Here is a 25,602-nt window from a genome sequence, read left to right on the forward strand (position 1 = left end):
ATCCCCAGCAAAGAAGAGGATCGTGAGACTGAGAATGAATTGATAGTCAAAGGAATCTCCAGAAGAGAGGGTCGTATCTACAACGCCCCGATTCATCGAAAGAAATAAAATGAGAGAGTCTCATCGGTGAAAACCTTCGCAGGCACCGAGAGGCGACGTAAGACGAGGGATATGAAATGAGAGAGTCTTATTGGTGAAAACCTTCACAGGCACCATAAGGCGCCGGGAGATGAGAGAAAAGAGAGAGTCTCATTAGTGAAAACCCCTCGAAGGGCACTATGAGGCGACAAGATAGAGCAGCAAAAGCTACCACATTCGCAACAAGATGAACATCCATTTATCATCCCCAGCAAGTCAGACCGTCGGACAAATCGATTGATACAAATAGACTGGGTCGGGAATCTATGGTGCACGTCATGATCACGGGGACCAGTTGTGTCCTCCAGATAAGTTCTTTGGATTGTCTCCTCCCACAAAATATTGGTTCAGAAAGTTTTTCTTTTTTCCATATCTTTATTTCTTTTCCTAAAATGTGTCTTGAAAGGATTTTTCAAAGCTTACTACCAGGAACCAAAGGGGAATTCATCCAATGCAGGATAATACAAACAGTCTTAAAGTCCGGTCCCGGGCAATGCAGTGATTGTGCCCGGAAATTTTTGAAGAAGTAAGCTCCAAAAGGGAGTGGTTTCGGGAGTTAGAAGCAGACTCCCACATCATGTGTTTAAAGAGAAAGCAGAAAAGAGGATAAATTGAAAACCAATCCCCAGCAGGCTAGAAACCCCCCAACAGGCAACTTTGCCCGCCAACCAATTATGGGGACAAAGAGCAAGAGAAGGGGAAGAGAGAAAAATGGCTCGCCAGAAAGGCACCCTCTACCACCACGATTAAAACTGATTAAATCCTTTTGTCTGCTGCAGGAAAACAAAGGATTGATGATGGCAGCAAGATGCACCGCCATGGAAGTCACCAAAAACCGGGGCAGAAAATTTTCTGCCAATTGTCGAAAATTTTCTCGGAAGAACGGGAAAGCAATTTCAATACTTTTAAGTTCTAGGTCGCCCACCAGTATAATGCGGGAATACTTTTAAGTTCTAGGTCGCCCACCAGTATAATGCGGGAATACATTTAAGTTCTAGGTCGCCCACTAGTATAATGCGGGAATACTTTTAAGTTCTAGGTCGCCCACCAGTATAATGCGGGAATACATTTAAGTTCTAGGTCGCCCACCAGTATAATGCGGGAATACTTTTAAAGTTCTAGGTCGCCCACCAGTATAATGCGGGAATACTTTTAAGTTCTAGGTCGCCCACCAGTAAAATGCGGGAATACATTTAAGTTCTAGGTCGCCCACCAGTATAATGCGGGAATACTTTTAAAGTTCTAGGTCGCCCACCAGTATAATGCGGGAATACATTTAAGTTCTAGGTCGCCCACCAGTATAATGCGGGAATACTTTTAAGTTCTAGGTCGCCCACCAGTATAATGCGGGAATACTTTTAAGTTCTAGGTCGCCCACCAGTATAATGCGGGAATACTTTTAAGTTCTAGGCCGCCCACCAGTATAATGCGGGAATACTTTTAAGTTCTAGGCCGCCCACCAGTATAATGCGGGAATACATTTAAGTTCTAGGTCGCCCACCAGTATAATGCGGGAATACTTTTAAGTTCTAGGTCGCCCACCAGTATAATGCGGGAATACATTTAAGTTCTAGGTCGCCCACCAGTATAATGCGGGAATACTTTTAAGTTCTAGGTCGCCCACCAGTAAAATGCGGGAATACTTTTAAGTTCTAGGTCGCCCACCAGTATAATGCGGGAATACATTTAAGTTCTAGGTCGCCCACCAGTATAATGCGGGAATACTTTTAAGTTCTAGGTCGCCCACCAGTAAAATGCGGGAATACTTTTAAGTTCTAGGTCGCCCACCAGTATAATGCGGGAATACATTTAAGTTCTAGGTCGCCCACTAGTATAATGCGGGAATACTTTTAAGTTCTAGGTCGCCCACCAGTATAATGCGGGAATACATTTAAGTTCTAGGTCGCCCACCAGTATAATGCGGGAATACTTTTAAGTTCTAGGTCGCCCACCAGTATAATGCGGGAATACTTTTAAGTTCTAGGTCGCCCACCAGTATAATGCGGGAATACTCTTTAGCTCTAGATTTTGGAATCAGTCACCCCACCTGGAGACGGAAGGGTACAACAGAGAGCCCCAAACGGGAAACAATAAAATCCCCAGCACCAAGAAGCAGACAACTGCAGAGGCAAGTGTGCAATTCAAAAGGAAAAGGAACGCATCTCAAAAGAAGCAGTTTGGAAACGTTGTAGCATGCCCAGCATGACGATGCTATCACCCGTGATTTTCCTTAACTAATTGCTTTCAAAATCAGTCTGTTTATATGCACACTATATGCTTATTTACTTTCCTTACTTGTAATTATGTTGTACCTTCCTTATTTGATGCATTTTTCTTTACCGTTTGAGCTGTGACTCCCTAATTGAAGGCAATTTGAGTTTTAATTGATTCTAATAGGTTTTCTTTCTATAATTATAATCAGTCTATATGTGTTACCTTATTTATCACTTATTTGAAGACTATATATACTCTACCCTCTCTTTAGCATATGAGGAGGTGTCACACCTCCTTTTTCCGCGCCCGCGGGGGCGCAGGGGAGTTTTTTCCAATTAAAGGACAATCGAAACGGGATTCGTTTAATTATTTCAGAGTCGCCACTTGGGAGATTTAGGGTGTCCCAAGTCACCAATTTTAATCCCGAATCGAGGAAAATAATGACTCTATATTATGGTCTGCGTACCAGAAATCCGGATAAGGAATTCTGTTAACCCGGGAGAAGGTGTTAGGCATTCCCGAGTTCCGTGGTTCTAGCACGGTCGCTCAACTGTTATATTCGGCTTGATTATCTGATCTTATACAAGTGTGAACTTATGTGCAAAATTTAACTTTTAACCTCTTTTATCATTTACTGTTTTTATCAAGAATTGCAACGTTGTGAAAACATATCTCGAATCACGTTGCATCAATGCACCCGTGATTGTTGACATATTTTGACTCGGTTGAGATTTGGATTTGGGTCACATAAATGTGCACCCGAATTAAGGAGAGTAAATTATTAAGACGTGCCTAAAGCAACTAGCGTATTTGTTGTTTTGGGTAAGGCCGAAAAATTCGCTAAACGACCTGTCCCGAATTCTAAGTGTTTTAATATATATATACAGTTGGAGGGCCCCGTAGCTGTGTACATTTTTATTTGGCGAGGCTCATCTCAATTTTTTTTTTTAAATGAAATTGCAACGTCATGGACACGCATCTCGAACCACGTCACAATCAATGTACCCGTGATTAGAAACACATTTCGACTCCGTTGAGAATTGGATTTGGGTCACATAAATGCGCACCCGAGTTTAAGAAGGTAAGATTTATTAAGGCGCGTCCTAAAGAGTCTAACGTATTGTTATTTTTAGGAGAGTTGTGAGATTTGCTAAACAACCCGTCCTGGAACCTAGATGCTTTGATAATACACCTTTAAACAAGGGCCCCGCGTCTGTGCGTTTTGTTTATTTTCATCGAGGCTCATCTCGTTCTTATTTTTTTATTATTATATATTTTTTTTAAAAGGATATCCTATAACAACTACGTTTCTCGTCGTGTTTGTCTTTATCAATTGAAAACAGTAGATAGTCCTAATTAATTAAATGCTTGCAAGTTATTTGTAATGACATTCAGAAAAGCTAAAAAAATTTCAGAAATGAGGCTGTATGTACAGTCAGCCGAACAAACAATTATAGGCCCAAATCCAGCCCATGCGTGATAGGCCAGACCTGGGCCTCTGCCTGTTCTACGCGAGCCTACTTGGTTTGCTTCGATTTGGGCTCGACCTTCATGAGGTTGAGGCCCTGAACTGATTCTTTGTTTTGTGAAATGAGTTTATCAATTTATGGGACAATATGGCAAAAGGAGAAAGAACTTTAACTAAAACGGATAGCTTTCCTATTTGGCCTACATTAGAGAATATACTACACCATCAGACTAAGTCTGAAATACAACTTATTACACTGGGCATATTTTTCACCTAGCAGTATACATACAAGGCTAGCATTCGTTAACCTACATTGATATACTTAGTATGTAGGCTGCTTCTATTGTCCAAACAAAAATGTAACTATTTCATGACATTTAGAGTAACAGTTCATGTACATATATAAAAAAACAATCTGCAGGTCCTCTCTTTTGCATTCATGCTCAAACTTTCAGTTACATTTGTGGTATTAATTGTGTACCTGGTATGGAGGACAAAGAAGGAAGGAATGGTCAGCTAGGCAGTATGCAGCAAACACAGCAACAACAGATACACAACAACAACACAGCAACAACCAACTGAACCAAGTGTTTTCCACAGCCACAGATAACCAACAGTGATCTCCCAGAATACAAGGACTAGCAAATAGTCGAGTGCCAAGCCAGTAATCCCAGGAAAAAGTAAAGAAATAGCAGCAGTAACTGAGGGTTCAAATGCAGTAAAACCACCAGTTCAACAACCACAAACAACTCAGTCAATGCAAGCAACAGAACTTGGCCAAGACAGCTTGACCAATATGCACTCTTATACAACTTTCAGGCAGTGTTTGGTTACAATCTATTTGGAAACTAACTTATGTTATTCAGCTTTCTTTAAACTCAGTAAACCTTTCTTTAGACTAAAAGTTTCAGCTTTAAAACTAAAAATTCCAGCCTTTTCTCTCTTTTTTTTCTGAAGACTAAAAGTCCAGCCTAAGACTCAAAAAACTCCAGCCCCGTTTAAGTTCTCAAATGACTTATTTATAAGCCAAAAACCAGTGCAGTTAAGCTGCCTTTTTTGCTGCAACTTGCAGCCTGCCCATACTCTTTAAAGCCCATGCCTAAGCATCTTTTGGTGTCAGCCCCCTTTATTCCCACGCCTGGTTTTGTTTAATCAGGAGTTATGGGCCTCATTTTTTATTCAATTTAAGTCTCATACTCTTATGTCTTGTTCCCCATTGGCATTAATTTAATCCCAAATTAGTACCCTACTTGTCAGCTCATTTAAACTAATCATTTTTGTTCTTTGCAAACCCCAGACTACCCCTGTTAAACCCTGGTTACCACTGTCTTGACCCTTTGCCGCATCAGGGCATTTTTGAACTGATGAAAGTTTCAAATTCAGGACTGCCTAGACTGAACCTTTCAGTCATTTTTCAATGCAAACAAACTATTTCAAACAATGTTGGGGCCTTCAATCAGTGGCAAAGTATCAATTAGTCATGCGACATTATTAGCTCGTTTGATTCATTAGTTATAGAAACTAATCAACGACATTTATCGAGTCGACTATACTAATTATAGCAGGTAATAATCAGTCGCTCACACAAACAATATGTTCAGGGACCTAAAGGGCTTCGGACAACTTGGTCAGTCACTAGGAACCTATATAAGTTTATTCATGCGACGACTATACTAATCGGACATGCTTATCATAGGATACATTTAAATCATACACAGAAACCAATCGACCAAATAAAAGGTCTTTACAGAGATGAAGAAATCCGAATGAAAAAATAACAAAAAATAACAAACAAACACAACGAAACATGCTGACCACTTAATCAAAACTAACACAAAAGAAAGGAAAACTTACCGAAAATGCTTAAATCAAACAGACCCAAATCTGATTCAACTTCGAACTTTTGAGGCCGAACAAACTTTAATCAGGGTGTTCTCACATGAGAACACCTTGATTAAGGTCTATTAGACCTCAAACCCATGTCCAAACCGGCCGGGTTCCCCAGGTGCATGTGTTTCAAGTTCTGAATTTCCAGATCTGGATTTTTAGGAGTTGTGGGTAGATTCGGACCAAACCAAGCTTAGCTTGGTCACGAGGAAGGTCAGGGGAGTGTCTGGTATGAAGATGGGATGGTTTGGCATAGATCCGGGTTTTGTCTCGAATCTTCAAATCCAGATTCGAGACGATAGGAGATGATTCGAGGTTCGTGGTTAGTGGATTCGTGTTCAGGGGAGTGAGGGGGTCTTAGGGTGTTCAGGGGGTGGTCACCGGCGTTCGTGCCGCCGGCTTTAATGGCGAAGGAGACTAGGGCGGCTGCTAGGGTTTGGGGGTTTCAGGGTTCAGGGAAGGAGACGAGTGAGGGGTGGGGTTCGGATAGGGGGCGTGGGGTGTAAGGGAAGGTTTATATATGGTGAGGTTGATCGGATCTGAGCCGTTAGATCAGATGATCTCAACGGCTTAGATCTGATGCTGAGAAATGGGACGGGGTCGTTTGATAGTTAAACGGGGTCGTTTGGTTTAAGTGAGGGGTTGGGTCGGATTGGTTATTGGGTCGGGTTTGAACATGGGTCGCTGAAAGAGGTCCTGAACCGTTGGATCGGCTGGGACGGACGGCTCAGATTGATTTGCCTGAAACGACGTCGTTTCAGGAGATGCCTGGGTAGCCGGTTTTGGACTGGACCTGATCGAATTGGTTTGGGCCTATTTTTGGTTTATTTCCTTGGCCCAAACCGTTTTCTTCATTCTTTTCTCCCTTTCTTTTTTTCTTTTTTTTTCTTTTCTTCTTTTTTTCTAATCTTAAAACTAAAAATAAAAAATGAAATTCAAACAAACATAATTATCAAAATATTTAAATAGGTTAAATCGCACCCTAGAATATTTTTGTGAATTTTTCTTTTACTGAATGAATTATGGTCTAATTACCAGATCATACACATTTTGTACTTTGTTTAATAATGTAAAAAATGGACAAAATGGACAGACCCACACATGACTAGCAGCACACGTTACGGAAAATTGAAAATTGTACAGCGAGGTCCTTTGTTACTATTTCTTTTGGAGTGACTGTCCGTGAAGCAAAAATCACGTGCTTACAGCTGCCCCTCTTTGCACGAAGACACGAAGGGTTTTCGCGCAAAGATAAAGCGAGCGATTTTTGCCCGTCCGAATACTCCGTGTGAAGCATTTTTTGAAAGAGATTTGACCGAACCTTTGCTTCAGAGGTTTCCTACATATCCTGGGCTGAACAGGAATCAGGTCAATGTAGTTCGGGAAATTTTGGTAGCTGGGACTACCGTGTGACTGTATTGCTTGCTGTTGTTGTTGTGCGCTGTTGTATACTGCTGTAGGATGCTACTGCTCAACCGATCTCCCTATTACATTGCTCTAAAAGGAAAACAAGAAGCTAAGCTAAATTGAGGATCCTGAAATCTTATCCATCTTCAACTTGTTCTTGTTGCTTTGCTTTCTTGTCGGCTAACACTCTCCTCCGATGCCTTTATCTTGTGACTTTGGGAGATGATGCTGGTCCTTTGCTGACGTTTGAATGCCAGTTTACATTACTTTGCTTGATCCGCTGGGGACACGGCTTTCTTCTTTAAATCTTCCAAAGGAAAATCACGGGTGAGATGGAAAATCACAGGGAATCATCCTTAAGTAAGGAAAGCATCTCACAATCAAGGAAACAATTCAAATCAGTGGAGCATCTCCAAGGAAATCATATACGGATAATCAGGGATTCAAAGAGATGCACAAAATTATTTAGAATAACAATTAGACCTATAAACACAATAGGTGTGAAAATCAGAGAACACTAAGCGAGAAGATCACAGTTTCAACACAAGACAGGAGCCCTAATAGAAACTTAAAGCATGGAACTCGGATTAACCAGAAAACCACACAAACAAGCTCATAGCACAAACATAAACAAATAATACAAGCATAAGCACATAATACTCAAAAAGAAGCAGAAGATATAGTGATTTTTGAAAGGGGTTCGGAAACCCTAGCTTTTGAGAAAAGAACAAAACGTTTAAAATTTGAGAATCAGGCAGAAGGTAGTGTAAAACACAAAAGGATAAGTTAAAAATGCTTTAAAAAGATAGAGATCGAGAGACTTAGGCAGAAATTAGGGTTTTTTGCAATAAATCGGTGAGGTAAGGAACCTGGCTGTGAAACTCGTTAATAATGGCGTTCATAGTGCCATCGGACTGAAAACCATCGGAGAAAAGGCCGGAGATAAGCCAAGCAAGGCTTCCAGTGACCATCTTGCATTGTGGAAGTCTCTGGAGCCTCAAAACTTAGAGAATATCAGCGAGACACAGCTCCATGGCGACTGGTGGTCGAGAGAAGTGAGGACGGAGCATGGCCGAAGAGGCGATGAAGCTCGTCGGAGAATGAGGAGGGAACCAGAGGGTTCTAGAGAGAAGGAGGAGACGAAGAGACCAAGAGAGAGACCGGTCTCTATGAGAAATGAGGGGTCAAAGGGGGGTCGTTTGATTTAATTTGGGAAATAGAATCTGGGCCGTTGATCTCATTTGATCAACGGCTCAGATCAGATCAAGGCTGGATCGGGTAAATTAATTGGGTATGGGTCGGGTAATCTAGGAATACGGGTTGGGGTTGAAATTGAGGGTGCAATTTGGGCTACAATTGAAATAAAAAGGGACTGCAATTTAAATAGCCAATTTTCCCCGTTTTGATTTTATAAAAATAATAAATAGTGTTTAAAAATCAAATTAAAAATACAGAGTTAATAAGAAATGCATAAGTATTAATCTAAAAATATTAGAAATAATTTTGTGATTACGAATGCTATTAAATTGAGAAATAGGCTAAAATTGCCATTTCATGCAAATTTAGTTTAAAATACCAAATGGACTTGTAACATTATGCAAAAAATTATGTAAATTATATTTTGTGTAAATGCGAGAATAAAATAAATTATTCGCCAAAATGACAAGTTTTGGGAATACTTATTGGTTTTTATAGTGCAAAATAGGCCATAAATTGGTTTTAAAAATCTTTAAAAATTTGGGAAAGTACCAAAGCCTTTGGGCGTGCTTGTATATGCATACATATGCTATTTTGAAAGTATTTTGAGTATAAAAAATACATAGGGAAAAATTGGGTATCAACAAGTACTTCATCTTGTCCTTATACAAGGACGAGCTGGAATAGGCATGAAACCTAAACTCATCAAGTTCATTTAGTTGCTCTACCTAGAGATTTGCAGCTATCCCATTCAAGGTTTAACTTCTTAAGAGCCCATATGGCCTTATGTTGTAACTCAACCAGAATATGGCATGCTCTTCCAAATACCAATCGGTATGGAGACATACCAATTGGAGTCTTATACAGAGTTCTGTAAGCCCACAAAGCATCATCCAGTTTCCTTGACCAATCAGTCTAGTTTGCATTGATAGTTTTTGATAATATGCTCTTTATCTCCGTGTTAGAGACCTCAACTTGTCCACTAGCATGGGTATGAAATGGGTTGACACTTTATGATTGACACCACACTTGAAGAGTAAAGTACGAAGGCCTTGTTGCAAAAATGAGAATCCCCATTACTAATAATCGCCCTTGGCGTGCTAAACCTTTTGAAGATATTTTTCTTTAAGACTGCCACCACACTCTGTGCCTCATTGTTGGGCAAAGCCACAACTTCAACCCACTTAGAAACATAATCAATAGGAACCAGAATGTAAGTGTTACCACATGAACTCACAAATGGTCCCATGAAGTCAATGCCCCACACGTCAAAAATGTCAATCTCAAGAATAGTGGTGAGAGGCATTTCATCCTTCTTGGAAATTCCACTAGCTCTCTGACACTCATCACATCTCTTAACAAGCTTACTATCATCTTTATACAGGGTAGGCCAATAAAATCCACAGTTAAGAACCTTTGAAGCATTTCTCGCCCCACCATGATGACCACCGTAGGGCGAGGAATGGGAAGCATCAAGAATACTCATTTGCTCCTCTTCTAGAACACATCTCCAGATCACACCATCATTACAAATCTTGAAAAGATAAGGATCGTCCCAGTAATAATCCAAGCTGTCCCGTTTAAGCTTCTTCCTTTGGTTAGAAGAGAGCTCACTTGAAACAATATCTATCACAAAAACAATTAGCCACATCGGCGAACCAAGACATACTATTCAAAGAAATGGAGAGGAGTTGTTCATCCGGAAATAAATCATTAATTTCGAGGCCATCATGGGGCCTCCCCTCCTCTTCCTAGCGGGACAAGTGGTCCACCACTTGATTTTCACTTCCTTTTCGATCAATAATTTCAAGATCAAACTCTTGAAGCAAAAGAACCCATCTCATCCACCTAATGTTAGAGTCCTTCTTTGTCATCAAGTAACGGAGTGCCGCGTTATCGGTGTGCACAATCGCTTTGGTACACATGAGATATGGCCTGAACTTTTCCATGGCAAAGAAAATGGATAGTAACTCTTTTCGGTCATAGTATAATTGACTTGGGCATCATTCATCGTTTTTCTTGCATAATAGAGCGGATATAATATTTTGTTGATCATTTGCCCAAAACTACTCCTACCGCAACGTCATTAGCATCGCACATGAGCTCAAATGGTAAGCTCCAATTGGGTGCGTTGATGATGGGAATGGTAGTCAATCTATAGTTGAGAAGCTCAAAAGCCTTCATGCAATTATCATCGAACACAAACTTTTCATCTTTTTCCAACAACTTGCACAAGGGATTCACCATTTTGAGAAGTCCTTGATGAACCTTCGGTAGAACCCGCATGCCCAAGAAAGCTCCTAACTCCCTTGACGGAAGTAGGAGGATAGAGTTTTGAAATCACTTCAATCTTCACTTTGTCCACTTTAATATCGTTCTTGGAGATCTTATGGCCTAGAAAAATGCCATCCTCAATCATAAAGTGGCACTTCTCCCAATTAAGTACTAAGTTGGTCTCTTCACATCGGGCCAACACCTTGTCAAGATTATTAAAGCATTCTTCAAAGGAGTCACCCACAACAATAAAATCATCCATGAACACTTCCAAGAAGTCCTCCACCATATCCATAAATATAGCCATCATACATTGTTGAAAGGTACCCGGTGCATTATACAAACCAAATGGCATCCTTGAGAATGCAAAGGTACCATACGGGAATGCGAAGGTGGTTTTCTCTTGGTCTTCCGGTGTAATAAAAATCTGGTTGTAACATGAGTGCCCATTCAAAATTCAATAGTAGGCACGCCCATCAAGTCTATCCAATATTTGGTCAAGAAAGGGCAATGGAAAATGATCTTTGCGGGTCACTTTGTTCAGCTTTCGATAATTCATGCATACACTCCATCCGATGATAGTCCTATTGGGGATCAACTCATTTTGTTCATTTGTGACCACAGTCATACCCCCCTTCTTTGGCACACATTGTACCGGCGAAGTCCATGAACTATCCAAAATGGGGAACACAACCCCTGCATCTAGCGACTTGATAATTTCCTTCTTGACGACCTCTTGCATAGCCTCATTCAAACTCTTTTAATGTTCCACGGAGGGTTTGTCATCATTCTCAAGTATAATTTTGTGCATGAAAAAGGCGGGGCTTATACCCCGAATATCAGCTAGAGTCCATCCAGTTGCCTTTTTCCTTTTTTGGAGCACCACAAGAGTGGTATATACCTGCACGTTAGTTAAGCACGAAGAAAGAATAACAGGTAAAGTTGAACAAGGGCCCAAGAATTCATACCTGAGGTGTGAAGGCAAAGGCTTCAACATCCAATATGGGAGGTTCCATGATTGAGGGCTTTGTTGGTGGAGTCTTTCGGTTCTCAAGATCCAAGGAAAGTTTTCGGGGCTCATATGTGTAAGAAACCATTCCTTGTAAAGCATTGACATATTCCACCAAGCCTTCATCCTCAGTCACACCATGGTTCAACACACAGCTTCCAAAGGGTCCTCCATATTTATCACTGCACCGATGTCTTCAACAATCACCTCGGTCACAAGATCCACAAAGGAGCATACTTCGTTGCTATTGGGTTGCCTCATTGATTTGCAGACATGGAACACAACTTTTTCATCACCCACTAGGAAGGTGAGCTCCCCTGCTTCCACATCAACTAAAGCCTTCCTTGTAGCGAGGAAAGGTCTCCCCAATATGATCAACACCTCATAGTCAACCTCGCAGTCAAGAATCACAAAATGTGAGGGAAGTATGAACTTGTCAACCCGCACAAGCACATCATCTATAATCCCCAATGGCTTCTTCATTTCCCTATCCGCCACCTCATGGATATGGGCCTTGGTTGCCCAATCCCCAATGTCTTAAACATAAAATATGGCATCAAGCTAATGCTTTCCCCTAAGTCATACAAAGCTTTGGCAAAATCGGCACTACCAATAGTGCACGGGATTGTAAAAGCACCGAGGTCTTCTAGCTTTGGGGCCATGGAATTTATAATGGCACTCACTTGATGCGTCATTTTGATAGTTTCACAATTCATAGATCTCTTTTTTGTTACTAAGTCTTTCATAAACTTGGCATATCCTGCCATTTGTTCTAGATCTTCCACCAAAGGTACATATATCGACAAACTCTTCATCATATCAATAAATTTCTTGAACTGGTTCTCATTGTTTTGTTTCGCAAGCCTCTGAGGTTATAGTGGAGGAGTCCTTGGTAAAGGAGCCTTTTCTTTGGGCACTACTGTTTTCGGTATGTCTACCGCGTGTTCCCTAGAAGGGTTCACATCATTTTGTGTCTTCTCCACGTTATCATCAATGTTAATTCTTACTTCTTCATTCACATTCTCATCACACACTTGCACATCAGTGCTTTGCTCATCATCCCCTTGCACTAACACATCATCACTCACAACCTTTCTTGCATTAGAGGTACTAGCGACCCCACCTCTACCACTCCTTATAGTCACCTCCATAGTGTAGACTATGTTGTTCCCTCCCTTAGGGTTTACTATCATGTCACTAGGTAGTGCCCCCTTAGGGCGAGTATTCAATGCTTGAGAAATTTGTCCAAGTTGGACCTCCAAGTTTCGGATAGAAGTATTGTGGGATGCCAATTAGGCATCGGAGTCGGCGTTTTTCATCATCATTTGCTCAAACATTGATTCAATCCGTCTCATCTCATTGTTGGACGAGCTAGGACCTTGAGACGAAAATGGAGGGGGGTTGTTAGGTTATTGAAACATCGGAGGACTTTGAAAGCCCGGACCCCGATTCTCTTGATTACCATTATTCCAACCCCCTTAGTATTTTGCCTCCCCTACTGCTATTGTTATTTCCACCCCAGTTGCCTTGGTTACTTTGGTTGCCCCAATTTTGATTGTTGTTCCCCCAGTTGCTTTGGTTGTTGTTGTTTGCATTGTTCCAATTTCCTTGTTGATTTTGATTTCCCCAATTTTCTTGGGATCTCCACTGTTGTTGATTCGGAGCATTGCCCCATTGTCCTTGGTAGTTGTTCACATATTGAACCTCTTCACTTTGATCAGCATACCCATCATCTTAGTTGTAACTACTACTACCTTGCTCATATTGATATGGATTTTCTTGACTTTGTTGACCTCTTTGCCTCCTCTTGTTGACCATCATATTTACCTCTTCCATGGCATTCACTTGTTTTGGCCCCTGAACTTGTTGCAATTGAGCTTTGGCCAACTAGATCATGGTTGTAGTTAACTCGGCTATTGCTTAGCGTGGTCATGGAGCTCTTTGTGTTGGTGAATGACATTGGGATCACCTTGTGGCACATTAGATTGACTTTGCCACACCGAGGGAGTATCCTCTATCTCATCAAGTATATCACATGCCTCAACATAAGAAGTGTTCATAAAGTTTCCCCCAGTGAGTTGGTTAACTACACACTGGTTGGTAGTGTTGATGCCACGGTAGAATGTTTGCTGGATCATTGCTTCGGTCATGTCATTGTTCAAATATTCTTTAACCATCGTTCGATAACTTTCCCAAATCTCATAAAGCGGTTCATTTGGCTCTTATTTGAAGGCAAGCATCTCATCTCTCAGCGTCGCCATATGCCCCGGTGAGAAGAACTTTGCTATAAATTTCTCGGCCAACTCATCTGACGTGGTTATGGAATGGTTGGGCAATCTCTCAAGCCAATCTAGAGGGTTCCCCCTAGAGAGAATCGGAAAAGCTTTAATCTTAACGCGTCCTCAGAAATGTTAGTTTGCTTGCTCCCCCAGCATGTATCAACAAAACCCTTGCGATGCTTGTAGGCATTTTGGTGTGGAGCTCCGGTGAAGAAACCTCGATGTTCCAAGAGTGTAAGCATCACGCTGGTTAATTGGAAGTTGCTCGCCCTAATCTGGGGTGGGACTATTGCACTTGCGTATCCTTCGTTGGGCAACACCCGGTGTGTTGCCCTTGCTGGAGGTGGGGGAGGATTTGGAATATTATCATGAGGTGGTCAACCTCTCCTTTATGCTTGAGGTTCGGGTTAAATCCCATCTATATTATCATCATCTACCTCCTCCCCAAAGGCAAATTTCTGGGAGCATCATTGTTAAGAGCCATATTGTACCTGAGATAAATTCACAAACAAATTAGAAAATTGGAAGGAAAGAAAAATAAAACACATAAATACTCGAAGATATAGCTAAAACCGTTTAACTCCTTGGCAACGGCGCCAAAAATTGGTTGGTTCCAAACCTGCACTACTATAGAGTAGCAAGGATGGTCGATACAGTTTTACCCAACAAAGGTCGGGATCGAATCCATAGGGAGTTAATGAGTTTGGAGTTAGGTTTATATCCGAGTAGAGATGCGAGTTTTGCTCTTAATTGTACTTCCACAAATGGTTGATTTTGTTGTCTACTTCTACTCCTATTCTAAAACATGTAATAGTTAAAGCTAAGTATAATATTTTTGTTGGTAGTTTTCAAGAATTAAAAGGGACTAGGGTAGTGACTTCCACCTAGGTGGATATCTAACGGGTATAGAGAATTTAGGGCAAGCTTGTTAGGATTGGGGTCGTGATATAACCATCACACATAAGTGCTCACTCTATACCTCTCGGTAGTTTGAATTACTTTGCCCAATTTGGCTTTCTCAAGTTCAAATGGGTGTTCATGCATAATAAATGATATTGGCTCAAGTCGGGTATTAGTATCTCTAGGTTTAACCCTTTAATTATATTGGGGCTATCAATATCTTGAATGCACCCCAATTCCTTGTTAGCCTAATTTTCCTAGACTTAGTCCCTCTTTCTCAAGAAAAGTCTTAAGTCATAAAGGCACGAATCAGTATTTGCAACTACAAATTATACAATTAAAGCATGAATTAGGCTAAATATCACTAACCCATAAAAAACTAAGCCCTAAAATTCAAGACCCATTAAATATCCACACTAGGGTTGGGTCACAACCCTGGCTACGGATTTAGCTACTCATGAAACTAGCAGAAATCAAAGCCGAAGATGAAATATAAGCCATAATATTCAAATACAAGATGAAAAAAGATAAAAGATAAATCTACTCTAAAATTACTCAAAAAGGTAAAAATCAGTCGTTCACGTGTTCTCCTTAACAAAACTTAACCTAAAATGTGAAAAATATCTATTTATACTAGGCTGAAATTCTCGTACAAAAATGTCCCTGCGGAGAATTTGCGGAGGCATAATTCTGACCGCGTCCGCGCTTGAGCTATCGCGGACGGCTAATAATGATCGCGGTCCACGTTTCTTCAATTCTAGGTTTGGGTTGGACTTGGTTTTACGGATAGCGTAATTTCATCCACGTCCGCATGTGTTTCCATCGCGGCCTCGTAATTTGGACACGGGTCACGTTCTTCTATTTAAGCATGACTTGCAGGGTTTCTGAACTTCAATCATCGCTCTCAGCGAAAATACCACCGTAGCTGCGTCAGATATTCCACGGCCGCTCTTTTCCATCGCGGTCAACGGTAGAACTTGTGGTCAAATTAGGCTCTCTAAACTTTACTTTCGCGGGCCGCGTATTTGTGGACGCCTCAGCGGTGGTCCTCACGTGGCTGCATATTTTGTCCGCTCTCCGCGCTCCAGTTCCAAGTCTTTAGTCTGTGCAAGTTTACTCCTTCATGAGTTTATTTTGTATTCTTTGCCTCATTTTGACCAAACCCTGCAAGTAAGTATAGTAAATTAGTTTTCAGGAATACGTTTACACATTTTTTATCCAAAACCTAGCAAAAAGAGAGCATAAGATAGGTTAACATCCATAGTTATTAACTTGTCACGATTCGGATTTTCCACCATTGGGATCGTGATGGCGCCTAACTTTTAGAATGCTAGGCTAGCCAACAGAATAAGATCTATCACGCTAATTACTATTCAAAACGGTAAATAACAATAATTGAAACCAAAATAAAGTAGGAAGTGCAGAAGTTTATAATAATTCAAACACTAATAAACGACTACCCAAAGATCTGGTGTCACAATCCACAAACGTCTAAGAGTTTCTACAAATACTGGTTTAAAGAAAATACATCAGTTCTCAAAATGGAAGAAACATGGAAACTAAGATAAAGGAAAGGGGACTCCAAGGTCTGCGAACGCCGGCAGATCTACCTTGGATCTCCTGTGGACTAAAGGCAGCAACCCAACTCTGATCAATACGGCCCTGTACCGGGATCTGCACGGAAAGTGCAGAGTACAGTATCAGTACAACTGACCCCATGTACTGGTAAGTGTCGAGCCTAACCTCGGCAAAGTAGTGATGAGGCTAGGACACGACAACAGCATAAACATGTGCAGTTAAATCATATACGAGAAAATAACAATTGGAAATTTAAGCAGATAATGATGGGAAGGGGGAGAAACATGCTGGGGAAAATATCAAATCCTGTAACAGTACAGTTAAGAAATGCAGTAAATAACATGCTTTGCACCAGTGAAAGTAATAACATAGCAAACAAGTGCATGGCATCAACCTTCGTGTTTTTACTCTCGTCCTTACCATAAGAAACAATAGGAACGGCACGGCATCACCCTTCGTGCATTAACTCTCTCATAATCATGGCACAACATCACCCTTCGTGCATTATTAATATCAAAATACGGCACAACATCACCCTTTGTGCATTAATACTCACAAAATGTGGCACGACATCACCCTTCGTACAAGATATTATGGCGGTCGGCCTCTCCTTTGTGCTTGAGGTTCGGATTGAATCTCATCTATATTATCATCATCTACCTCCTCCACCAAAGGCAAATTTCTAGGAGCATCATTATTAAGAGCCATACTGTACCTGAGAGCAATTCACAAACAAATTAGAAAATCGAAAGGAAAGAAAAACAAAACATACAAATACTCGGAGATATAGCTAAAACTATTTAAATCCCTGGCAACGGCATCAAAAATTGATCGGTTCCAAACTTGCACTACTATAAAGTAGCAAGGATGGTCGATACAGTTTAACCCAACAAAGGCCGGGATCAAATCCACAGGGAGTTAATGAGTTTGGAGTTAGGTTTATATCCGAGTAGAGATACAAGTTTTGCTCTTAATTGTACTTCCACAAATGGTTGGTTTTGTTTTCTACTTCCACTTCTATTCTAAAACATGCAATAGTTAAAGCTAAGTATAATATTTTTGTAGGTTGTTTTCAAGGGTTAAAAGGGACTAGGGTAGTGACTTCAGCCTAGGTGGATATCTAACGTGTATCGAGAATTCAGGGCAAGCTTGTTATGATTGGAATCATGATAGAACCATCACACATAAGTGCTCACTCTATACCTCTCGGTAGTTTGAGTGACTTTGCCCAATTTGGCTTTCTCAAGTTCAAATGGGTGTTCATGCATAACAAATGATATTGGCTCAAGTCGGGTATTACTATCTCTAGGTTTAACCCTTTAATCGGGGCTATCAGTCTCTTGAATGCACCCCAATTCCTTGTTAGTATAATTTTCCTAGACTTATTCCCTTTTTCTCAAGAAGAGTCTAAGTCATAAAGGCACGAATCAGCGTTTGCAACCACAAATTCTATAATTAAAGCATGAATTAGGCTAAATATCACTAACCCATAAACAATTAAGCCCTAAAATTCAAGACTCATTAAATATCCACACTAGGGTTGGGTCACAACCCTAGCTATGGATTTAGCTACTCATGAAACTAGCAGAAATCAAAGCTGAAGATGAAATATAAGCCATAATATTCAAATACAAGATGAAAATCTAAAGATTGAAGATAAATCTACTCTAAAATTACTCAAAGAGGTAAAAACCAACCGTTCATGTGTTCTCCTTAACAAAACTTAACCTAAAAATGTGAAAAAGATCTATTTATACTAGGCTGAAATTTTCAGACAAAAATGCCCCTGCGGAGAATTCGTGGAGGCGTAATTCTGATCGCGTCCACGCTTGAGCTATCGCGGCCACGTAATAATGACCGTGGTCCGCGTTTCTTCGATTCTGGCTTGGGTTGGACTTTGTTTCGCGGACAGCGTAATTTCATCTGCGTCCGCGTGTGCTTCCATCGCGGCCATGTAATTTTGACGCGGACAACATTATTCTATTTAAGCATGACTTGCAGGATTTCTAAACTTCAATCACCGCTCTCAGCGAAAATACCACCGCGACTGCGTCAGATATTTTGCGGCCGCACTTTTCCATCGCGGTCAGCGGTAAAACTTATGCTCAAATTAGTCTCTCTGAACTTTACTTTCGCGGGCCGCGTATTTGTGGACACCTCAGCGGTGGTCCTCACGTGGCTGCATATTTTGTCCGCTCTTCGCACTCCAGTTCCCAGTCTTTAGTCTGTGCAAGTTTACTCCTTCATGAGTTTATTTTGGCTTCTTTGCCTCATTTTGACCAAACCCTACAAGTAAGCATGGTAAATTAGTTTTCGAAAATACTTTTACATATTTTTTATCCAAAACCTAAGCAAAAGAGAGTATAAGATATGTTAAAATCCATAGTTATCACCAATCAATATGAATGCCCCGATGTATGCTAACTTATCGTTGGTAGCATAACAAAAAAACACTTCTTATTTATATCTGAGCAATATCGACATTGAGTATCTGTTTGATGCAAAGGTGGAACCAAGGCCACATGATATCAAAACAAAGCCTATTGGGCCATTTGACTTGTATTCCTTGAAAAATACCAACAACGCAAAGAACACGAAGAAAACCCCACCGATTGTGGTTACTGGCCAATATGAGGAGCCATGTGTGTGTACATTGGGTGGACTAGATTTCCCATCTTCTTCAGTCACACCGTCTTTTAAGTCTATTGTTGTAAATGCAAAGAGTACTATGCCTCCAGCTCCAGCAGTTTTGGCTTCTATTTCCTCCCTAGTACCTATGCTTATAGGTTATTGTCTGCTTTGCAAATTATCGGAACATTGGTGAGCCTTAGCAATTGGATGCAAAGTGCAAACACAAAGCGAAATGAGTTGATGACTACAGTGACTAGGCATTCTACCTCTCAGCCTCTTTCCCTCAATGATAATATCCAGACATTTCTTGAAAACCAAAATGTTATTATGGATACATTGGTACAACATGGATAAGTGATAGAGGAGTTGGTGAAGGAAGTGAAGGACCTGAAGCACAATTAGGCAATAACAACTTCGGTCAATGCACTAAGGGGGAATGTGAAGAAAATTGCAGCCTGTGACCTCCTATTTGATATGCTCATTGGTGACTCTCAACCGCCTCCTCTAGCTTAGACCTTTCAGCCTTCTTCCCCAGTCACTTAGACAGAGCCACATGATGTTACTCATGTTGAAGAGAGAGAGAGAGTATCTCAAGAGGCTAAGGAGATGGCTTCTAGCATGTCGGCAGCACTTAGAGAGATGTTTATTGCACATGCTATCCGAATTGATGATGACTCTATCCATTTAGTAGAGAAGAAGAATGGAGATGACGCAACACAGACATGCTTAAGGAGTCTCTTCACGACTCATTTACTCTTTCTTTTCATTGACGCATCAGGGACTATGCTTAGTTTTTGTTTGAAAGGTAAAAATTTTGGATTGATGGTTTGTAATAACTTGATGATGAAAATTGATACTTTTGAGTAGTTGGGTACTTTTAGTAATTATGTTTTATTTTGGTATGATGAATATGCTTTTGATTTTCGTAATACCACGGGTCTTTTCAAAGGTAGATCGCCTATTGAACCGAGTGACTTTTTATGATGAAGAATGGCGTGACGGTTTTCTTAAGGGAATTAGTCTTTTACGGCTTTAGTAGAGTAGTAGTAGCTTCTAATGAATAAAAGCTTTGATGATAGTCCTTCTGTGCTAAGTTATTTGTGTCTCATATAGTACCAACACATTTAACTACATGCATATGATTTGAAATAAGTGCTTGAATTGTTTTGAGAATGTAATTCTAGTGGTAATTTTGAGTTTCTTTGGTCGACTTCTTGAGTCATTGGTTGGATGAAGAGGCTATAGACATCTTGTGAATTGATATTGGTGATTGTGGGTTTTAAACTCTATCTTCTTTTATGGTTTATTTGCATGTGAGGTGAGGAACAATCTTGTCTAAAAAGCTAACTTGTATGAGTTGATAGTCTAGAATTTGTCTCGAATTAATGTACTTTCAAAGAAATTATACGCTATTCTTGGTATAAAACGCGACATTAGGATATTTTTGGATTATTTGAGCCTCCAATTTGCCACCCTTTAGTACATTCTTCCTAGTCAATTACTTTGAGCCTTTAGTCTAGTTCATTGACAACCATGATACAGGCCTTTTCCCTTTATAATTATACTAGTTTCTCGGCACGTGCGTTGCACGTGTATACCGAATCATATAATGCACGAGTTTATAAACTACAATCAATATTATTAAAATAAAAATATTACTCCATAAATATACATCAAAGAATAAAGTACGTGTTTCTATGATCAATGTGGATCATCATATGATGACTTGTTTTCCGGGGTCAATATCCCTTGAATACCATCTGAACTTATGAAGATGAATAATCACAGTTTAATTAGATATATACATGTGATTTTTGTTTTATTTTATAAGGTACAAACATATAATGAAGTGTATCTCAAACTTTTTTATAAATAATATTCTTTATAATGTTCCTTTCATCTGTTTCCGTTGCTATGTCATGACCAAGACTGTTAATGCAACATCCACAGTTCCACACTATAAGTATAGCACATGATATGGACATTACTTAATCATATTCATTGTCACACATGCTTCGTTATTGTCACACATCAAAAGATACGTAAACTCCTAATTAATCTCTATCTAGAGCATGGAGATTTCACATTTATGCATGATGAGGCACGGATGCACACAATAGTAATGTTTGTTATGAAAATAACAGGATAGAACCAAAATCTAGGATTGAGTTTTGAACAAAAATGCTGCCAAATAGTACAATGTTGATATTAGAGCCTTATGAAATTTGAATGTACTAAAATAGTTATATTTGTTACTATACTAAAGAAATTCAGATAGTAAGAAAAATGAACATAATTAAAATGGTACAAAAACTCTTTAATACAGAATGTTATGTTTCAGCTAGCAAGAAAATATTAAAAAGAAAAAAGTTCAGGAATTTGATAGCAAGAATGAAAATTGACATGTTTTTTTGTAATTTTTTGTTTCAAAATTTTTCTAATTATAAAGATCCCAATGAGGTTATATTTTTCATCTCGTCACTCTTTTTAATTACCAATAGCAAGACCCTTTTTAATTGCATCTTTTATCGTAAACAATAACGTAAGTGTTATATCATGAATGTTGCTACATCTTTGAATCTTAAATAATAATAAAGCCATGGAACACAAATAAATTGGGATCTTCCTCTATTCATTAAAACCCAATATTTTTCCATCTTTCTAATACGAGATGGTACATCACCACGTTTTTTCCAAAAAAAATAAATTAAAATTCTAAGGAATTCAAGTTCTTTCCTTTATCCTCGTTACCTTTTTCTATGTTTTGGAAGCAATAAATCAGTCATACTATATAGCAGTTCTTCCAAACCAACAATTGAAGGATAGAACTTTAAAGGAAAGAAATAGATATTGGCTTATAGATTCCATTTAATATGCTACATTTTGACTTAAATACTAAGATCCAAAGTGTAATATAAGATTCATATCTCCTTTCCAGATATGTATGTAGGCTGTAACGATTCTAAATGCTTTACACATTAATTGTGTTATCCTTGTTTAGTAATTATTTGTAGAAAAAACATAAGAAATTTTTGATGCAGCAAGAATAAATATTCTAATCTGACGTAGTGTCGCCTTTGTAGAGGAAAATAAGTTATTTCAGATCCAAACTAGTGGCAAGAAAATAATTCCATATACTTACCTTTACCAATAAATTCTATGATATTATATATACGTGGTGATCATTTTTTTATATACTTAGCATGACAGCCCTTTGTTCTCATTTTCAAAAGTCAGCCAACCGTTTCTCGGTTTTTATTTAAAAAGGCAGCAGTGATTGAAAATAAAATAATAAAAAAAAAAGGAACCCTAGGTCAGAAACTATTATGAACATTAGTAACTAATTTGAAGGGTGACATCTTCAAATAAGTTTGATTTCTTTATTTAACTTTTCTATAAATCGAGGATTTAGATTTTCTAGAAGGGTGTTTAGATTTTTTTTTAATATTTTAGTTTGTGAGGTTCTAATTTATAATAACTTAATATTAAAATAATATTTAGAGATAGAAGTGTTTGCGTTTGTTTATATTTGTCGAATATTTTGTGGTTAGGCATCCTTCTAAAAATTTTTTTTTTTTTTTGGATCAATATGTTTTTTTTACCTTTCAAAATAAATAAGTTGTGTAAATGAAATACCTGAATTCTTAAACATCAGAAAGTATCTAAACAAAGTATTCTATAATTAATCGAGAAAGAAAATGAGATAAATATGATCATACCTCTTCCAATATAAAGAATGGAAAAGGCTTGATTTTGTAGTCTACCAAATAGTTTCATATTTGAATAGATTTCTTTCTTTTATCTCCTCACTGTGTTTCCTCAATAAGAAGGAACTATTGGTTTCAAGATAATCTAATCCAAAAAAAGATAATCAAAGTGAAAGGCAGGGAATAAAGTAAGACTTTTTGAAACGAAGCAATGGTTGGAAAATAATGGGAACCGTTAAGTGAGTATACATAACTAATTAATATGATGGGTTGCATCCCTTCAATTAAATTTAGTTTTTTTAATTTACTTATTTATTTATTTTTGTATAAGTTGGGTATTTAAATTATTTAGAAGGGTATTTTAGTAATTCAACTCTTAGCTTTTGATGTTCCCACTTTTATAATGACTAGTCATAGGGTACGCGCGTTGTGCGTGTATCCATATCAATGAATATAAAAAATTTAAAATTATATAAATATTAAATTTATCTGCCCTGAATTATAAAATAAAATTAAATGAAAGTCTTTGTGTTTTAATATAGTATAGATAAATAGATAGATATTACAACGCAAGCAAAATCTTATTCAATTTTAAATTTCTAATATTAGGAGTCCTACTTAATCCAAATAGAAAATTTCAATAAAATTTTAGATAATTCTAAAGTTTTAAATATTAAAAAATTAAATAATTATTTTAATTTATAGTACAGTATTAGATGTTTTTGGAATAAAACTTGTTCAACAAACACCTTTGTGGAATCACAGAATTATAATATTTGTAATTCATTTGTTTTATCTGTCATTCACCTACTTATACATTCTAAAAAATAATACAGAATACCTAATACATTATTTATATATTCTATATGTATTTATTAATACATTATTACTATTATTACTTTTAGTAAAGATAACATTTATTTTTGTGTCATATATACAAATACTATTTTAAGAGTTATTTGAATCCTTGTTTTATTATTATTAATATCTAATATTTTGAAGTCAATAAATTAAAATATTATTTAAATTCTTAATTGGATGTTTTCTAATGCTATACGAATTGTACAAACACTACAATAATTAAGGTATACGAATTGTACAAACACTACAATAATTAAGTGAATGAAACAAAAGCTGAAAATAAGAACAAAATTCCATCGTTGTTGACATGCATGAGATCTTTCACCTGTTTCTTTTCAATCCTTTTTTTAAAATGTTTTTTTCTCTTTAATATAGTACTCCTAATCTGAATGGAGTTGAAATTTTAAAAACTTTATTAATAAAACAAAACCTTACAAAGTGGATGAAACTTTTCTAGTTTGGATCGAAAAGTACAGGAATTCTAGAATTAAAAAAAGTAAATCCTAAATATAAGGAAAATAATTAAATAAATACTCCTAATTAAGTAAATGCTCCTATATATTAGAAAAATAATTAAATAATTATTTCTAAATATTAGGAGAATAATCTAATGACTATTTTGTCCAATGTGAACTATATTTTAAAAGGGTAAAAAAGACAAATGACATTTCGCTAAGGGCCTTCGTGCTTTTAATATGGTATAGACTAGTCTCTATGTACGTGTGTTACACGTAAATTTTCAATCAAGTATTTATACGAAAGAACAATAAATTGACAAAAAATGTAGAAGTATATAAGAAGAAAGAATCATGTCGAAAGCAACTGGCCATAGAAAAGATGCACCTTTTACATGTTGAAAATTGGTATCATTACATTAACATAATATTTAATTCAAAATAATTGGAGTCCTATAAATCTGCATAAATGATCAATTTTGTCATGTTGATTACATATTATATGTATCCGTAGAGCAGAGAAATATAGATTGTGATCATATCTTGCCTAATATTTCTTTACAGATAATGTGTTTGATGTATGTTTTTTTACGAATAATGTGTATAATACAAATTTAGTTACAAAGCAATGTGGTCTTATATTCAAAGTAAAATTATTTGTCTTTTAAATCCAGAAATATTACGAACGTGTAACCAGGGCAAATAGTATTACAACATATGTTAGTAATCTTTCCTAAGTCCAAACTACGCGATTAAGTGATGAATTTTCTAACTTTAAGTAGAATTGCCAGTTGATGTATTTGCATCTTCAAGACAAAGAAAAGCCTAAAAAAGAAAGATGCTCGAAGTTTCGATTTTGGTTTCGCATGTGAATTTTACTGTTTGGGTAGATTTGTGTGTTTGGATTCCTTTGTGAAAATATTTTTCATAAGATTTGAAGATTTTTTAATATAAACAGAAAATGGTAAAAGAAAAAATATTTCTGTAGTCAGCTCGAACTATTTTCTTGTACTACCGATACTCTAGTTTTCATTCCATGGAATAATGTAATCCCTAATCCATTAAATAGTATGCTTCATAGCGTTCATGTCTACATGGGATCATTAGGTTTTGCAACTTTGAAAACATGTGGGATTCTATTGTTTCGTGTTATTGTCCAACTTGAATTAGTATAGTATTGCATTCCATTACTAAATCAAAAAGAGAATTAATTATTAATTATATGGACTTCAAATATTATCTATAACATGTCGTTCTTGTCAATATCTAATTTGGTCGAATAATCTATATATTATCTATAATATATCAGAATGCTTAATATAACAAATAATGTATGATAAGGAAAATAACTTATTAGATATTGCACACAAAAAAGTGACTTAATATTCCAACAATTAGATTAATAGAAATTCAATTGGACAAAAGCATTAGTAAAATGGTTGACATTAAAAATATGAGACAAAACTTATAAATTTTGAAAATCCATATGGTTACACTAACATCATGCTTAAAATTTAAACATAAATATTACGTCGATGTTTAAGATTTGATGTCCAAAATTAAAAATTATGACAAAAATAAAGAATTACGACACAAA

The 25,602-nt window shown here is 37.7% G+C and overlaps 1 protein-coding gene across 1 annotated transcript; it reads right to left on the minus strand.

The window, feature by feature from the left end:
- Positions 1-11,738: 11,738 nt before the first annotated feature.
- LOC138871209 (uncharacterized) lies at positions 11,739-12,077 on the minus strand. The gene has a single exon (XM_070149077.1). It carries the CDS (start codon positions 12,075-12,077, stop codon positions 11,739-11,741), a length of 339 nt encoding a protein of 112 aa, XP_070005178.1.
- Positions 12,078-25,602: the final 13,525 nt, after the last annotated feature.

The sequence above is a fragment of the Nicotiana sylvestris genome, chromosome 6 (genome assembly GCF_000393655.2).
Source record: "Nicotiana sylvestris chromosome 6, ASM39365v2, whole genome shotgun sequence".
Lineage (NCBI taxonomy): Eukaryota > Viridiplantae > Streptophyta > Magnoliopsida > Solanales > Solanaceae > Nicotiana > Nicotiana sylvestris.